This window comes from Anthonomus grandis, chromosome 11 (genome assembly GCF_022605725.1).
Source record: "Anthonomus grandis grandis chromosome 11, icAntGran1.3, whole genome shotgun sequence".
Classification (NCBI taxonomy): Eukaryota; Metazoa; Arthropoda; class Insecta; order Coleoptera; family Curculionidae; genus Anthonomus; species Anthonomus grandis.
In genome coordinates, this window is record NC_065556.1 from 16,629,689 (window position 1) to 16,647,543 (window position 17,855).

Below are 17,855 nucleotides of genomic sequence, written 5' to 3' on the forward strand. Positions count from 1 at the left end.
GGTTATGTTTTCTAAATATGTATTAATAACTTAGAACAGACCCTTGAGAGACTTCATAGCGAATATGCTGTTTACTAGGACAAACAATATAATAAATGTCATTATTATAGTGTTTGTCTTACCTAATATTAATAGCAATTTTAACTATAAAGTAAAACAAACAAATGTTTTAACTAACTTATACTATATTAGAACTAACATAAGTCACAAAGTTTATAAGGCTCAAGTGACTTCTGGTAGTTTATTAAAGATTTTTGGGGCAGTATTACTAAGACTTCTTTGACATACAGTTATCGGAAGAATTAGGATTTATAACATTTTATTGTATTCATTGTCTAGTATTATAATTATGTCTAATTTGAAGTTGTAGAACTTCGTCATTGTCAAATAATGTTTCTTTAACGATATTTTCAGCACAAATTGTATCAAAAACTGGAACAAGTGTATCTATCGATTAAAAATTGAATAATTGTTCAATATACAAATACAGGTTGCGGAATCGAACGCGCACGCATGCATTTCGTGCGCTCTCCTACTCGCCTGCTGCGTCGTTGTTTTTCAGTATGACGTTATTAAGTGTGACTTTGATGAGAGTAACTCTATTACTTGCAATAAAATTTCTCAAAATATTATGCAGTTCAGGCATTTAAAAAATATTTTTCTGATGCAGACTTTACATTTGGTCATAATTATTGTAATATTTTTCTTTTCTCTCTTTTTTAATTAAGTTATTTTTTCTAGTTTGTATGAATATTTTATAAAGTAGTAACTATGTTGGTCTTGAATATCAAAACCTTTTATTCTTATATAAATAAGTGAACAAAGATGTAATGATAATAAAGAAACAGCTTGTACAAAATTATTGCAAAAAAAATATTTTGTATATTAACATAAACTGAAATTCATCACAAATAGTTTATTATCAATATTTGATATAGTAGGCTTTAGCTCCTATAACTTCAGCACGTCTTTTGGGCGTTGACTTAATTAAATTATTAATCATTTTCCTATAAATTTTGTTCCATGCCTCAGCAGTGATATCCTCTTGTAAGTATTTCGTTTTTTCCTTAAGTTCTCAATTGGATTGTGGTCTGGGCTTTGAGCGGGCTAGTTAAGAACTTTGATTTTGAGACCGATTTTTTCATTCTTTAGCCAATCTTGTACAAGCTTAGAAGAGTGTTTGCGATCACTATCGTGCTCATACACGAATGTTCGCGGCATCGCTTTGTTCTGTATACGGTATGTACCATCACATCTTCCAAAATGTCCTCGTACATAAATCTATCCATTTTGCCTCGTATACGGTGTAGTGGACCTATCCCAAAGAACTCGTTCTGAAAACCACTCCTATACGAGGACAGAGCCACCTCCATGCTTTATGGTGTGCTATGTATATTTTTTGTTCAGTTTTTCATTTTTGGGACGTCGAACTTCTAATGCACCGTCACTGGATTGTATTCACTGATTCTGATGGCTCTTGATTCCTCTAAAATACCCTTGATTTTAGATTATGATATAAATGGGCCATTTTCGGAAATATTAATTTCATGTTATGATGCATGCTGGTTTTTCTGGATTGCAGAATTTTTTATAGGGACTATGTTACCAGTTGCACAAAATCTCATTATATTTTTTGATAGTGTAGACTCAGTAAGAAGTAAGTGTTTTGCCATTATACATTGTTACCCTACTTATTAAATTCAATTACTGGATTACGCATTTCAACTGAGACGACTATTTTGGATAATGCCTAATCTTCGATTCCTCAATCTGTATATGGTAAAAAATAGTCCCAACGCCGTCTCCTGTGGTACACCCTATTCTATCGATTTTAAATAACTTATACCATCATAAACACCTTGCACTCTGTAGTTTAATTCTTTCATAGCTTGCAAAGTATATGGTGTGTCACAGTCTAAGATGCTTTTGACATGTTGCAAGGTTCAGTAACATGACCATACATTTACTATTGGTCTTAAAATATTCACTAATTTGTTTCCTTACATACTTTATAAACTCCTCAAACTTGTCAATATTTTGGGTAATTTAGTGAAGGAAGTAGAAGTTTTTGGATAAAAAATTATAATTATATTTTTTAAAGTGTAACGGTTTTCGTGCCTTATGGCCATCATCAGACACAGTACTAAAAATGAATAAGAAAAAACACCAGATTCTTAAGTCATGCAAATTTAAATATAACGCTATATAAACAAATCAATAGAATGAAATTTTAGGATGACATATTTTGTACTTACCTTACCCTAGAAGATATCTAGGCATAGAGATATCTGAAAATACTAAAAAGTGTTAATCATAATGTTTATAATACCATGTTTTTTTTTATAAAATAGTAGAAGTTTCCATACTTATTTCCAACTGCTATACAAAAATTAGCTATAATTCAAAATTATTACTATGAATACTCATTATATTATATGAAAATATAAATATCGTTAGAAATCGCATTCTATGTATATGCTATATAAATATTAGAAAGAAATATGCTTGTCAAAATAAAAAGTTTCCATAAATTTTTCCTCCACTGTACATTTAATTTCGCGGTGCTCGATTGCGGCTAAACCTTAAAACGGAAAAAAAAACCTTTAATAAGGGAAATGTTAATTGAGTTAGAGAGGCTACCTTTTAAAATTAGTTTAGTTGATATAGGATGTCCCAAAAAAGCGTGTTACATAATTTGATTATTTTTTATGGAACCACCTATATTTTTTTTTTCCAAAATTGGACACTCTCTTTAAACCTAAAGCAGTTTTTCTCTAAAATGCGACTTTGCCTAGATATTAACAATTTAAAGAAATTTTCACGAAAATCAATGTTGTAATGTACGCAATAGTACCTCTCATGCTTTAGCTCTAGCACCTATTTGCTAAATAATATTTTATTGACTTTATTCTCTCTTATCAAAATTGTAAGCACAGTTTCTGAAACACAAATAACTTGGAAGAATAGAGATTAAAAAAAACATAATGGGAAAAACAGCAAAAATTATGTAATATTTTCAACAACTTAGTTTTATATAGTGTTTACCTACAGTATTGGCCATAATAGTTGGAACTTTTGAAAATGTATTATATTTTGTGTGCCTTTTAATTAGCATTTTATTTTCTTTTATAAAGTTGTTGTACACGAAAAACTAGTCTTAATTAATTTAAATGTTGACAAAGATTCAGCACCAGTAGCAGTTCGGAATAAAAATTTAAAAAAATCTGCACAAAATACTTGGAACTAAATGATTTTTATTAAAAAACGACATAAAACATAATTTATTGAAACCATAATATTATAATTAATATTTGGTATGGTAACCCTTAGCATTAATTACTGCCTGCGTTTGTCTGTCAATGTGAGTCCAGGCTTCAACAAGCTTATGAAATAGTTCATCAGCATTTTTGACTGTTCCAGATGCCCAAATTTTGCGATCCAGATGTTCCCATAAATTTTCAATCCGGTTTAAGTCTGGACTCTGGGCCGGCCACTTTAAAACTGTAATCTTTTCTTGGTCCAACCATTCTTTTACCAATTTTGACAAATGTTTTGGATCGTTATCATGCTGGAATACAAAATTTACTGGCATAGACTCAAATGTGTAAGGCACCATTATATTTCGCAAAATATCCCGATACATAAATCGATCCATTTTCCCCACAATTTTATGTATGTACCAAGAAAAGTATCCCCATACTATTACATTACCACCTCCATGTTTAACCGTAGGTCGGATAAACTTTTTCTTGAGTCTTTCACCTTTCGGTCGTCTTACATGAAGTATTCCATCACTGGAAAACAGATTGAACTTAGATTCGTCACTGAATAGCACTTTTTTCCAATCTTGTACAGTCCAGTTAAGATGATCCATTGCAAATTGTAGATGTAACTTGACATTTTTCTTCCGCAGCAAAGGTTTTTTAGCAGGTCTATAGCTGTTAAGTCCACCAGAACACAATCGCCTTCTTACCGTTCTTGCAGACTCACCTTCATTTAATTTTTGTAAAATTATGGAGGATGACAAAAATGGGTCATTCTGGGAAATATTTAAAATTCGCCTATCTACACGGGCAGTCGTGGCTTTTGGGTCTTCCAGTGCTTTTACCTGGTACCACATTTCCAAATATACGATATTTCTTTATTATCCGTGACACGGTGTTCTTAGGAACGTTTAGTCTTTGAACAATATTACGCTGCCTAACATCGTGATTGTAAAAATCTAAAATTCTTTGGCGAATGTCGCTGGAATAGGCCTTGCCTTTTGCCATGGTAACACAAAATAAAATAAATAAAAAAAACCCACTTGCAGACTGGTGTGTCAAAGCCTGCCTGTAAAATACATCTTTTATAAAAAGTCCAAGCATTTTGTCCAGCACAAAAATTTAAAGTATTTCTTATTGTCTGAAACAAGATAACGTTGAAATTCTGGTATGCTTTTTTGTTTACTTATAAATATGTTTATTGATTGGATGTACAAAAATAAAATATAAATTTGAAATATTGGAAAAATTTTAAATTTTTGAAAGTTCCAACTTTTATGGCCAATACTGTATATGCTAGCAAATAGAAATATCCTAATTTGAAATCTTTTAAACATTGCTTACTTTTCCCGTTTTTTCTATACTGTATAGAGTTAGTCCAATACTGTATATGAAATAATATGAATTCTTGAGTTGTATGTAGATATTTATTTATTTTAAAACTATTGTTCTAGTATCGCCTGCAGGAGTAAACGGCGGTTACTACCAGGGAGGCGGCGCGTTGCCTGTGCAACAAGCACACTCGACGACGCCCCATGAAGCGCCGCCACACACGGTGACACCGAGCGCCGCTCCACCGACGCCGCAACCGGCAGCCCCGCCCGTCGTCGGACCCCCCGTTCAGGTGCCTCCGCACGCTCTAGTGAGTACTTCTACCAGTGAATACCAATTTAGACAAGAATCGCTTATAAGGTTGGTTAGGGTATAGTAAAGTAACCTTTCATTCTTATTACAGGGAAAATATTTCCTATAGTACGGTTATAAAGGATGGGAAATTTGATATGGTGAATTTTACTGAAATTTTTTAAGCCAATTAACAACGCTATTTGTATAGTGCGGGATCCCGTCACACATATGAGGGGGTCAGAAGCCAAGGGGTACAACTAACAATTTAAGAGTTTTGAGAATGTTTGATTTAAAGTTTTAGGTCATTAAAAAATATTTGGTGATATGTTATATTTCTGTTTTTATTAAATATTGTAATTTTAATGTTTCAAAATGCATTTCAGAAATTCTAGACATCATTTTTTGGTTAATATAAGGCTTTTTTGCGAGTTAAAACTAATAGGCCAGTCACTTAAACCCCTTTGCCTTAAAAATAAAATATATAACAATTTACCAAAATAAAGAAATGTTTATTCTAATGGAGAAATTAACATGAACTCAATATAAAGAAAAACATATTAATCTCAATCTGTGTCTGTATCCTCTTCTTGGGTGACATTAATTTGTTGTTGTTGAAGCCTTGAGGTTTTTCCTTTATATAACAGATCCTTGTAAAATTTATGATGGACAGGCGGAAGAAAAGGTAGTAGCTGCAAGAGATTCTGATACTTGGCCGGTTTGATTTTTGGTGGGGTAACATGCAAATTTGGCAATGCTACCTACAGTGATTGGCTGATTCCTTGGGCGTCCAGTAGTATTTTTTTGTTTTAGGTCCATTATATTAAATGCGATTTCTTGGTTGTAGACTTCCTTATAAAACATCTTGTAAGGTTCAGCTTTTTCAGAATGCAACCATTGCATCTTACTAAGGCCTACAATGTTTGGTTTCATGTAGCTATCCATTGGAGATATTGACTTAAAGTCCTGAGGCTGCATTTTAACCACAATAAATATGCGACTAACGCCTCCCACAAAATGGATCCAATCATCAGGAGTAAATATGTTTGTAAGCTTCCTTTTTGATTTTTCTATAAGGGCAAAATCCTGGTCGCACTCCATGAACGAATGGCCCGAGACAAGAAATTGATGATGTACGCTTTTGATGCGGGTATGTTGCACAATATAGGTCCAGAATTTCACTATATTTTTATTTTTATTTTGTCCGCCGCAGTTGTCACTGAAAGCTTCTATATGGGTAAAAGTTGGTGGCAGACATTCAATATATTTGATTAGACATGATAAAAGCTCCTGAGACCCTTTCGCTGCCATTCCCTCATGCCACATATACATGTTGGCAGTACCAGTAGCTAGATCCTGTATTCCAAGGTTGTATGTCCAAAGTGGATGTAAATAGTACACTTTGCTGCATGTAACAAATGGAGTGGGTAGAGTTTTTTGCAGGTCAAAACATATGGCACGACGAGTTTGGGGGGATTCTTTAGCTAAGTTAGTGGCCTGATTCTTTAAGGATTTAACAGAAGACACTTTCCTTAAATGAATCTCGTGGTCGCGGAGTAAGGCTCTCTTTTCTTCAGAACCTCGATCTAGGGCATCCATTTTGATTTTTAAAATATCACAGGTTGAGCAAGTGTCGGTCTAAGGCCGGTAAAAACTAAGGTTGAACTGAGTGTTAAAAATATTAGGGTATTTGCTGATTTTTACAGGATCTGTTCGTCGTTGTGAACAAAAGTCTTTATACAAACTGTATATTTTTGAAATATTTAATTCTGGAGATAGATATTTACGGTTTGGGTTATCCTTTCTTGTATAATGGCTAATAAACTTAGGAAAGGAATTTATATGCTCTTTCACTAAATTAATAGTAGCCTCGCTTAGTTTATTTCCAGGAGTATGACGACCTCTTTGATCTGTATGGGCGATTCCTGTTTCTTTATGTTTACTGACAGCGTTATAGAACCTCTTCTGAGAAATATCCAACGTACACAAAAAAAACTGCTTACAAACGCGATAATTTTTCAACGTTATGATTGTGCTGACGTTTTTTTGAGAAACTGCAAGTCGATGGGGTCGTTTAGGAATATGCTTAGAAACACATGAAACAATGAATGAAGTTTGCAAGTCCCAATCATTTTGTTTCTTTCCGAGATCCCAGAAATCTGAAAATATAGACATGCGCACTTCTTCGGTAAAATGTTCATTACATTCGTATCTACAAATGTGATTGTACGGTTTAACTGATTTTGCTTCATGAACTTCACCCCGCCGTCCAACGTACCTTTGGCCAGAGTTACGCTTTAGTTTTGCTTCGGATCGCTTCCACTGTGCTATTTTTCGTATTCGTTTCTTGGATGTACTTGCTCTTTCTGCTATGCTAAGCTCTGAATCTGAAGAAGACTGTGAACTATTTTGATTTGGGACGTAGTCCATATCAACATCGGAATTATCACTAAATAGATCTAAAAATTAAAAAAAAATAACGTCAAGGAAAATATTTCAACAAATTATAAACTTCAAAACAACTTAAAAACTGTAAAAACTTGCAAAACTTAACCTCTTCCACTTCGCGCGTAATCTACTAAATGACTGATGCTTAAGTGGCAAAGGGGTTCAAGCGCACTTAGTTCCCTATGCCAATTAACAATACGGGCGACTGAATCTGCTGATTTTCTCAACATTCCATAGAGAGCAGCACTAGTATTGAAACGCATTTCCATGATATAAAATAATGTTTCACCATTCAGTATTTACACTTAGATCGTTTTCTGAAAAAATGTCTCTTGGACCCCTTGGCTTCTGACCCCCTCATATGATCATGTGTGGTGACTGAATGGGTGATAAATAAGATAAGAGGTTTACTCGCTAAATACAAAACCTATTTGCTGCAAATCCAGATTGGTGGCAGTTTTTTGTAATTATATTGTAAAGTCGTGAAAAAATCGACAAAATTTCATGATTTGGGTAAAAGTTTACCTTTGCAGTATGTTAAATTAATAGGCAAGTAGTCTAAAAATCGTTGTGTTCAAATAACTGTTTTGAATGTATGACCACCCTTGCTGTTAATAACAGCTCGACATTTGTTTGCCATGCTCGTCATTAAATTGTCAACGTTGTTTTGCTCAATTTATAATCATTGTATACAGTTGAGCCTCTTGCATACAGTCAACAACTTTTGTCTTGACTGGAACACTAATCGTTAACGTAAAACACGCCTTTTCAACATATCTCAAACGTGCGCGATAGGATTTAAGTCAGGGAATTTCGCAGGCCATGACAATATCTGAATATTGTGCTGTTCCGAAAAGTTTCTAGCGGTTCTTGCAATATGCGAACGTCCATTGTCGTGCATAAGTACAAAATTTTCACCAAATTCTGTAGCGCGTGGATGAACAATTGGTTCCAGAATTTAACTGGGATATTCAAAGACCTATCGAAACTTCAGTCCAAACTATCAAATTTCCACCACTGTACCACCACCTCTAGCCTTCTCTGTTTTGATCGGATTACGAACATTCCTAAAAATGTAAAGTCTTTAAATCCCAATTCAGCAATTTTTCTGCGAACACCACCAGCGTTGTGAAAATAACTAATAAGTTTTTTGACTGTCTTCCTCTTTTGCGGCTTTTATTCTTCAAGACCCTTGGCATCCCATTAATATAATGTGTATGTGTTTATTATATAATAGAAATATATCATATGCCATTATGCAATAATTTCTTATTTATTTTATTTAAACGCTTGTAACTTCAAATCCGTTGCGAATTTCTGTATATACCTGACGATCTTTTTGTAAATTTTATGAGCAACTTTTTAATAACAATTTTTTTCGATATTACCCATATTTTTCGAGTTATTTGCATTTAAACAATTAAATTGTTTATAACTTTTGTGGTCTGTTCTGATTAGAAAATTATTATCAGAATCGTGTTCGGCCTCGCAAAAAAAACATAAAACAAGATACGTTTTAGCCATCCCACTAAATTTTGTACACTTTGCTCTCAGCGAATGGACTATTTTAGGTTTGTATGTTTTGTCTTCTATGATATTAATTATTTTAAATTGCACACACCGCTAAATGTTTTATGAATGAAATATTTTATTTAAAACTGGGCCTTCCTTACCGATACCCCGTACCCGCAGTTAGTATTTGTCAAACAATAAATTATTGCATTTAGATTAAATTAAATAACGGAAGGTATCGTTAAAGTTTTAAGTTTAATTTTCTATATACGTGAATTTAATACCCAAATTACTAAAGTTTTCTTTAGTAATTTGGGTATGCTGAATCTGAAAATTATGTCCATTTGACGTATAGTTTTCAAGATGTTGGTACAAAAATAGCACTTATGCAAAAATTTCGATTTTTTTCGCCAGTAATTTTGCAATTAACAACACGTCAAATCGAGTCTCTACATACCCGGTAACCACTATGAATTTTTTTATAGTGTTCTGATTCAAAATGCAATATTTCACAATTACATTGAATTTGCATGGTTGTAAAACTGTTATATCATTTTTGCTCGCGTCGTTGCGTATTATAACCACTTTAAAATGTCTCAATTGTTAATGAATCTAATTAAAATTGTTCAAGCTATGAATAATTTTTTAAAGAGTATAAATTACACATATAGTGTAACATATAGTATAAGATGTATAGATATATGGCCAGAAAATGTATAAAAAATCCGTGGTGGTGCGCCAAAGCAGCAAATATCTTTTTTTTAACTAACGTTTGTTGTGTATCAAACGTAATTATCTAATCCTTTGTCATTTTTTGCATTAAAATAAGCATGGACAATATCACACTGATGAATGTACTGTTCGGAACCAGCGACTCCAAAATACCCTAGAAAACACGCCAAACAGTTTTTTTTTGTATACCAGTGTTTTGAATACACTGCATATAGATTTTTTTTTTTTATTTGACTGTTGGTCCATTTTGCAAGAGTTTTCGGGATCCATAAACTAAACATCGAAAAAAACTAATTTTTTTTATTTCCCTACATAACTACATGGTCTAAAATATTGTTGTTTTCTTACAGTCCATAGGCACAACAGAATCAGCGGCGAACCACCACCCGCCAAAACCGGAACCGTCTGAGGTGCACTAACACTAGCGACACCGGGAGAAAACCACCCCGAAACGCGGGGCAGAAGCAGCAGGAGTGGTAATTTGAGGAAGAAGTGCGAAAAAAATAGATCACGTTATTATTTTTTTTTAATTCCTTTGTTCATATTAGACCTTGGTTTGATACGGTATACATATCGAAAAAAAAAAACGCTTTTCTTGAAAACATTTACATCACAACAGATGGACAATAGATTATGGTTTCTTTTTTATTAAAATCACTTTTTACATTATTTTTTCTGTCGGTTGGTTGAGTATGGAAGAATGGGACAGAGGCTCTGGGAAAGTTATTGAAGTTATCAAACGCGTTGTCATTTTTGGCATGGACTGTAAAATATTTGAGGTTTTTTTTAAATATATTTTCTTGCCTGGACAAAAATGACTGTAACTTTAAATCAAGTAATGTATTAATTCTGAAAATGTTAACTTTCAAGCTTCAACCCCCTTCTTCTTGCACGCGACCGCATTTCACATACGCAAGACGAATAACATTAATTGGTGATTACAATATTTTTTAATTAAAACAATTAATTTAGGTTTAGCAAAGTATACTTGTATGTATTTTTTTTTGGTCACGATGATGTTTGTACATATTTTGTGTCAAGATTATTTTAAAATTAACTTACGGACATTGAAATATTATTCTTCGAAATTTTTGAGTGGTGGTGACGAAGAACGAAGGTATTCTGTAAAGAAATTTGTAATTTGTTGAGAAAATGCGTCCCTTTTCACGGTGTATGGTGTATGCAATGTTTCTGTTAATTCTACTTTAATACGTAATTATTTTATTTTTATTCAAAGTACAAATTTTCATATGGGTGGGAATATAAATCTTAATTTTCAAAGCTAATGTTAAGGTTTAATAAATTGGATATTGGTAATGTTGTCTCCACTCTAAGGTTTGATATAATTGTCAAATATCATTATCAACTTCTTCTACAAGACCCTACCTAAGACTAAATAATTAAAGAAATACATAAATTTTGCTTTAGATAAGGTCCAGTGGTAACTTAACAATTAGCTCTTTTGATATGCAGGCTTAATAAGAAAAAAGTTTTAAAGGACAAAAGTGTCGCGGGAAAATGTGATCAAAGTATGAGTCCAACCACTTGGCCGTTTTTCAAGACCATTGTAATTTTTTTACATGGATTTAAAAAAATATGCCGGATTTGAAAGGTACGAGAAATTTTATGAATGGTGTTTCAAGCGACAGAAAGGTTACATAAAGGTCAACTTCGTCTTAATAATAGGTATTTACTTGGGAACAGTAAAATGGCTTTAGATAAGAATTGTCTAAGACGTTAAGTTAGCGCTATTAATCGAAAGCCGTGACATTGAAATTTTTAAGGTGATTTCAAAGACGAGGCGTATTTTGAATTCGAACTTTCTATGATTCTTTAGCACACCTTTTCATCTGGTATAAAAATTAGGGAGTTTTCTTCCATATTAAAAATCTCTTAAACCTTAATAAACCTACTCTTGCTTTGATCTCCTTTGCCTCTGATAGATTTTAACTAACGTTGTTTGTGATTGAAATGGGACACTATGTAACTATTAAACCCTTATGGCCAAAGATTATTTAACATACCCATTGTTCGCAAAAAATTTTTTGTAAAATTTCACGCGTGAAAAAAAGGCATGGACAGCTTTAAGGATAAAAAAGAGATACCATGACACAATTTACGTTCCCCTTCCATTACGATCAAGAACTCCGCTGTCTTTTTGTTCAATTAAATATAATTCCTGTCGCTTGTCTTTTTTGGCGCATGGGACTGTGTAAATATTTGTTACCGACCAAATGCTTTTATGACTAAAGGTATTAAAAGATACAACTTAATTAACCTCCTGACGCAGGTTAAACTGCCATCTTTTAACATTACTTTGGAGGTCATTCAAAGGTTGTAATAATTTTTGGGAGATCTCCGAATGAATAGGCTTCCTCAATTCTGTAGCAGTATTTAGCGTGTTTAAACACGTTATTTTTGTAAACTTCTTTTCCTAAAATCCTGGATTAGCAATATGGCCTGGACGGACAGTCGTTTTTCATTGTAAATTATACAAATAGATCAGGCCCTAGGGATATAAAAAACATTTAAAGGTGAACCTAAATAGACAAAAATAAGCTTGAGTGTTGTGTTTAGAACAAGTTTTTGAAAATCCTTTGTTTTATTGAGGTTCTGCTGTTGTTAATAAATTTTAAAGCGTTTTAGTATTTAGCGTAATTTTGCACTGATTTTGTCGTTTAAATAAGAGTCCATAAAATTCAGTTCTGTGATATGTGTCTTGAGAAATTGCACTTTAAACTATTGTTTTCTAAATTCGTAATTTCCTGTGTGTTCAAAACGAAGATTTAAAGCTCACTTCAACCCGACTCACTTGTAACTGGTTCTTAAACAAAATCGAAAATGCCCTTTAATGGCAAATCATATGAAGGGTGTTTCCTTAATATTGAAAGGAAGCGAGTACCTTGAATAAAATTAAGAAGAGTTGCAATAGATCTAATATGTTGGAAACAGGGTCATTTTTTATGTTGGAAATAGGGTCATTTTTTAAGGGCGAGTCGATGTTTAAATGGAATACACAGGAAAAAGGGAACACTTAACAACTTTTTTAATTTTCAGATAAATAAATGAAATTTAGTATATAGATTCAATAGCCAGAAAAGCATCTTTTGGCATATTTCGATATTTTTTGTTACTTTCGGTTTAATAGGAAGTCACACTTTTTTATTTTAAATGGGACAGTTGGTATATTATTCGTATTTTGATAGGAAATAATATTCTGAGATTAATGATGCCGCATTTGCTACTTTTTGTTTTATACTCAGAGGAAAAATTAGTTTTTTAAATTTTGAAATAAGGCCATAACTGCATTGAAAGTTTTAATTATTAATCAAATAATCACGGAAAAAATATTCATTGTGTTTTATTACTTGATATCAGTTTTTCAGCAATACAGTCAGTAAACACTTTAAAAAAAATTATTTCAAAAAACGTTGCAAATTTATTTGAATGACAAATATTAATTGAACTTGACAAGATGTCATGTATTATGTCAATTGAAAAATAATTCAAGAATGCGTCAAAACGCAGCCTCCTAGTCACGACTTCAAAGCCTTCTATGCTATTTCTGTTAATTAAATGCCTTTATGTATATGACTTAATTTTTTTCTTCTTTGGGCTTATTTATCCACCGATTTAAAAAAATAATTATACTAAATTGCTGAGAAAAAAACCTTATTTCAAAAGTGACTGTTCCTTATAACGTGCTATTAAAAAAAATAAGTAAATGCCAAAATTACTGGCTTGGACATTTTAAATAGGCGTGTAAAAGATTTAAGTCATAATATGCAATGAAAACTATTTTACCTTGATTACTTGATTAAAAATTAAAACTTTCAATGCATTCATGGCACCCTATTTTAAAATACCTAATAATATACCAAGTGTCTTATTTAAAATAAGAAAGATAGTGTTACTTCTGGTTAAGCAGGAAATAACGGAAAACAACTGAATTTGTCAAAAGATGCTCTTATAGTAATTCCATCAATATACCAAATTTTATTTGTTTATCTGGAAGAGTAAAATAGTTATTAAGTGTCCTTTTTCCTGTGTCACCCGGTATATGCCATTATGTAAGGAATATAACATATAATTTTCAATGACTCATAGATTTGGCTGAATGTCAGCGATATCCTGAGTTATGTTGGCCTTAAGGGTCTCGTTTGATTGCCATTGGTATATACCTGCGATTCCAGAAAACCCCACAAAAAATAGTCGAATTGCACAATCTTGGCCAATGTATGTCACCTCTGCGAGAGATAATCATACCCTCAAATCGTTCACTGTGATCGTGTCGAGCGTTCTGCTGGAACCACATGTCGTCCACGTCTATATCGTTCAATTTCGGCCAAAAAAAAATCGGTTACCATCTTCTGTAACGGTCGTCGTTGATGGTGATTGCGTCATCCACGTCGTTCTCGAAAAACTACGTACCAATAACGCCGTAGACCCAAAATCTCCCTTGAACCTCCTGTGGGTTGGCATCGCTCCATATGTAGCAATTCTACTTGTTAACAAAAGCATTCATTCAAAAATGCACCTCTTCCATCACGAGTTCGAGAGCGTTGTCTATGGCCATTAACTTTACGTTCTTGTGTCAATAGCATCTTGGACAAGTGCAGACTTAAGTCCCAACCTAAAATTCGCCAAATTGAAGGAATTGACTGTCTCGTGTTTTCCTGATCACTTACCGGATAGCGGTCATGTTCTTTGCCGATCTATCACTTCTTTGACGTACGGGTCTTGGCTGTTTGTTTACCGAACCGGTCGTCTCGAATTTAGCCACCAAATATTGATGGGCTACCTACAATGGGCGCAACGTTCGCACTAACGAACACTCATTTTTAATAATAAAGTTTTATTATTTGGACGTGCTACTCACTTCGTTACAAACTTGCCATGGTGTTTTGATATCAGTAACTGAATAATAAACAATAGGTTGGACAAACGTCAACAAAACAACACGGCTGCCACCTTCGACCCGTATCAATTGAAAAACCCTATAAATAACCTTTGAGATACAGGGTAAAGTTTGAAGACTTAAGACTAAAAACACTTTTTTAGCGTTCTCGGTGGCGTTCGTGAGCGATTTGAATATGATTCAAGGAACCCGTAGCAGACCTCTGGTTTTCTTCAACAAATGAAAATTATTTTTAAAAATCTCATTTTCAAAGGGAATCTACTTTCTTAGATTTTTTGTCTGCCTCATCAAAAAATAAAAAACCTGTTTCATTATGGCCATATCGTTAAAATCTGATTAAGTCCTCATTGTTTTTTTTTTAGTAAAGTAAATAAATTATTTACTTCTTATCAGTTTAAAATATTGTCTTTTTAAACCGTGTGACAGTCAAAAAATAGGAAAGTTCCTTGGTAATGAATAATTAGAAAATAATTTTAATTTAACGAAAAAACCGTGGCGTATCACTTTTTGTTTAATAATTTTCAGTTTAAACCGCTTTTTAAAGTGTACAAACATTTTACAAAAATATCTGGTGTGGTTAACGATAAAGTGTTTTTTTTTCTTTAAATTTTATCACCATGTAGCTCAAAGGCATGTTTTTATATTTTTATTCAGTTCCTTGAATAAGGATTTTTTGCCATATTAAGGAGACACCTTGTAAGTACTGAAATATCTTTTGAGTTGGGTCATTTGCCGTAGCGGTAATACGTCTTACCGTATTTACTCTACTCAACCACTCAATACATTATGGGTTGTTAAGTACATATAGACCGAGGTAGATAATCTAGAAAAACCGTCCTAATCCACAAATTAATAATTTATTTAAAATGTAACCTACATAGTTATGATTTTCGACTACACGAATATGGGGATAATTTCAGGGAGTCACATGAGTTTTATTAGAGTAAGTGATCTTAGATAAAGGAAGGATTATTTTTAGTTTTTTCCGTTGTCCACCATGTGTTTAAAATCTTTAAATGGGTATCAAAAAACTCTTTTTTTTTTACTTTTTAAATCATTTAAACACACTCAGTTATTACCGAAGTACCTTTTTTAAAAGGTTGGTGTTAATTATGATTTATTTACTTAGCACGGGGTTTTTTGTTTAGACTACTAAAGTTAAAACCGTTCGATTCCCTTTGATATCATTGGCTATATATTGGAGAAATGTATGTTTTTATATTGCAGTGCAAAATGGTAAAAACAGGTCATAAAGCGTTTCTCCAACTTTAAAAAGTTTGCCTAAACTATATTTTGCAAACGAAAGCGAAAGTTATTCTGTGAACTTTCACGTTTACGAACTTTAAGTTTGCGATTAACGATTTTGAATGCTTATTGAAATTCAACTGTTGAGGTAGAGTTAATAAAGAAATCAATACACCGTACATCGAGACGAAATATTGGTCAATATTTTCACAAAAATAAAATTTTGGCAAATAGATTAGCGAATTTAAAGGGCAGAGTGTCGGTCATTCTCGTGCATTACTATTCTCTTATCTTCACTTGTATAAAATATCATGATTAATTTCTGTTATTTGCAAATATCTACATCTTTTAATAACGCATTTTCATTTCTGCTTTTTATTTAGAGGTGTAGATATTTCGGTAATTTTTTTAGTGTAATACATTTAATCAAAAAAAAAAACTTTTAAGGATGTCAAGATTATAGATTTAAAATGAACTTTTTAGTTGGTATTATTGCAAAATATTTAAATAGAGCCTTAATATTTTTCTTTGTACAAATTGGGCATTTTTTTTACTCGGTCTACAAAACGCTTGCAGGAAAATATATAAAAATATTTTAAAAAATAGCCCGGCGTTTTAATTTCGAGTTTAACAAATTTATTGAATGCCTAGAGCGTTATAGGATGCATATTTAATAAAATGTGGAGACGAAGTGGACTTAAACAAATACCAGTACGGTGAAGTGCAGTTAATTCTTCTTTTTCTTATAAATTGTAGGATAAATGATAGTGATATTTGTAACTATTACCGTGATTTTTGAGGTGCCCGTTGGACAATATCTTGTTTAATTTGTCCGATTTCGTACAGTTTTTATACATTCCTATGCCACTGACCCTTGTAAAACCAAAAATATTTTTTTTTTAAAAAAGGGTCAAAGTGATAACATCAAACGCAAACATTTCTGTTAAAATAATTTTAAACAGTTGCGGTGTACTATTTGCTCAGTATATTTTTATATAAAAGAGAAATTCGTGTAAAGTAGAAAATGGTTCACCAACTGATTATTCTAAATACTTTGACGGGCAAATTAAACGACCAGCGCTGACGGGCTTAAAATATTTAATTTAAAAGAGCAAAACAAATTTTGTAGGGCTATTGGACTTCCACATAAATTTTTTGAAATAAACAAAAAAATAAATTTGTCTAAAAAATACTACTACCGTGGTTTTAATTTTTAGCAATACAATTTAACGCCTTTTTTACTCTGAATATTAGGTTAAGGGATATTTGAATAGGTTAAGTAAATAGAATTGTAGACCATAAATAGAGGTATAAAATTCCTATAATAAAAGATTAAAAGTTTTTTTCTTTCTCATACCTATATTATTTTTTCATGCTTATATGAATGCTTACTTGCATGGTTAAAGTAGAATAGTAAACGAGGAGTCGAGTATAAATTTGAAAAAATCATAATATATTTGTATTTGGCATATGGTTGCCAATGTAGACGGATAGGTGTGATCATTTGCAATTATTTGAAGATACGGGCGGTCTAAAATTCAAGGCAGAGTAAAATATTATGTTTTTCGCAGTGAATTATGTGTGTGACTTTTCTAATAAGCAATTCATATTTATTTGTTTATTAATTATATACTATTTGGAACCTAATCATTGGTATAACTTGGGAGCAAAATGTAACATTTCATTCTAACGTTAAAGGGAGATAATTACACATTACTATCGTAGTTGACTTGCTTTTTTCTATTATGATTTGGACATAGTTATGCATAACGCGACCAAGCGCCAAATTCGAATTTTGGGTATTATTGCGCCATCTAATGGCCAAAGACTATATTTATCTACAAAACGCTACTTGAACGCTACAAATTTATAGTAACGACATAATTTTAAGTTAAACTAAGCGCCAAACGGTTTATAACACTAGATGCATTTTGCATAAAGCGACTAAATGTCACGAAATTTTGCATTACCGAACCAAACGTCAAGATACTTGGTGCTTGGTTTAGTATTGCAAATAGAAAAATATAAAAAATAGATCCCTAATATCATTGGCCTCTTGTTTGTATTTTATTTATTTGTATTATTTTGGATGTGTCATTTAATGCACTAACTAA

General features: G+C 32.4%; 1 protein-coding gene across 2 annotated transcripts in view; it reads left to right on the forward strand.

The window, feature by feature from the left end:
• The window catches only part of LOC126741902 (C-terminal-binding protein), a 71,355-nt gene extending 54,273 nt beyond the window's left edge, over nucleotides 1-17,082 (forward strand). Inside the window, exons 6-7 of one of the 2 annotated variants that reach the window (XM_050448366.1) lie at nucleotides 4,718-4,955; nucleotides 9,929-17,082. In XM_050448366.1, the coding sequence (XP_050304323.1) occupies nucleotides 4,718-4,955; nucleotides 9,929-9,935 (245 nt within the window). In that variant the 3' untranslated portion in view covers nucleotides 9,936-17,082. The remainder of the gene's footprint in view (nucleotides 1-4,717; nucleotides 4,956-9,928) is intronic. The other variant, XM_050448365.1, reaches the window with a different exon arrangement.
• Nucleotides 17,083-17,855: the final 773 nt, after the last annotated feature.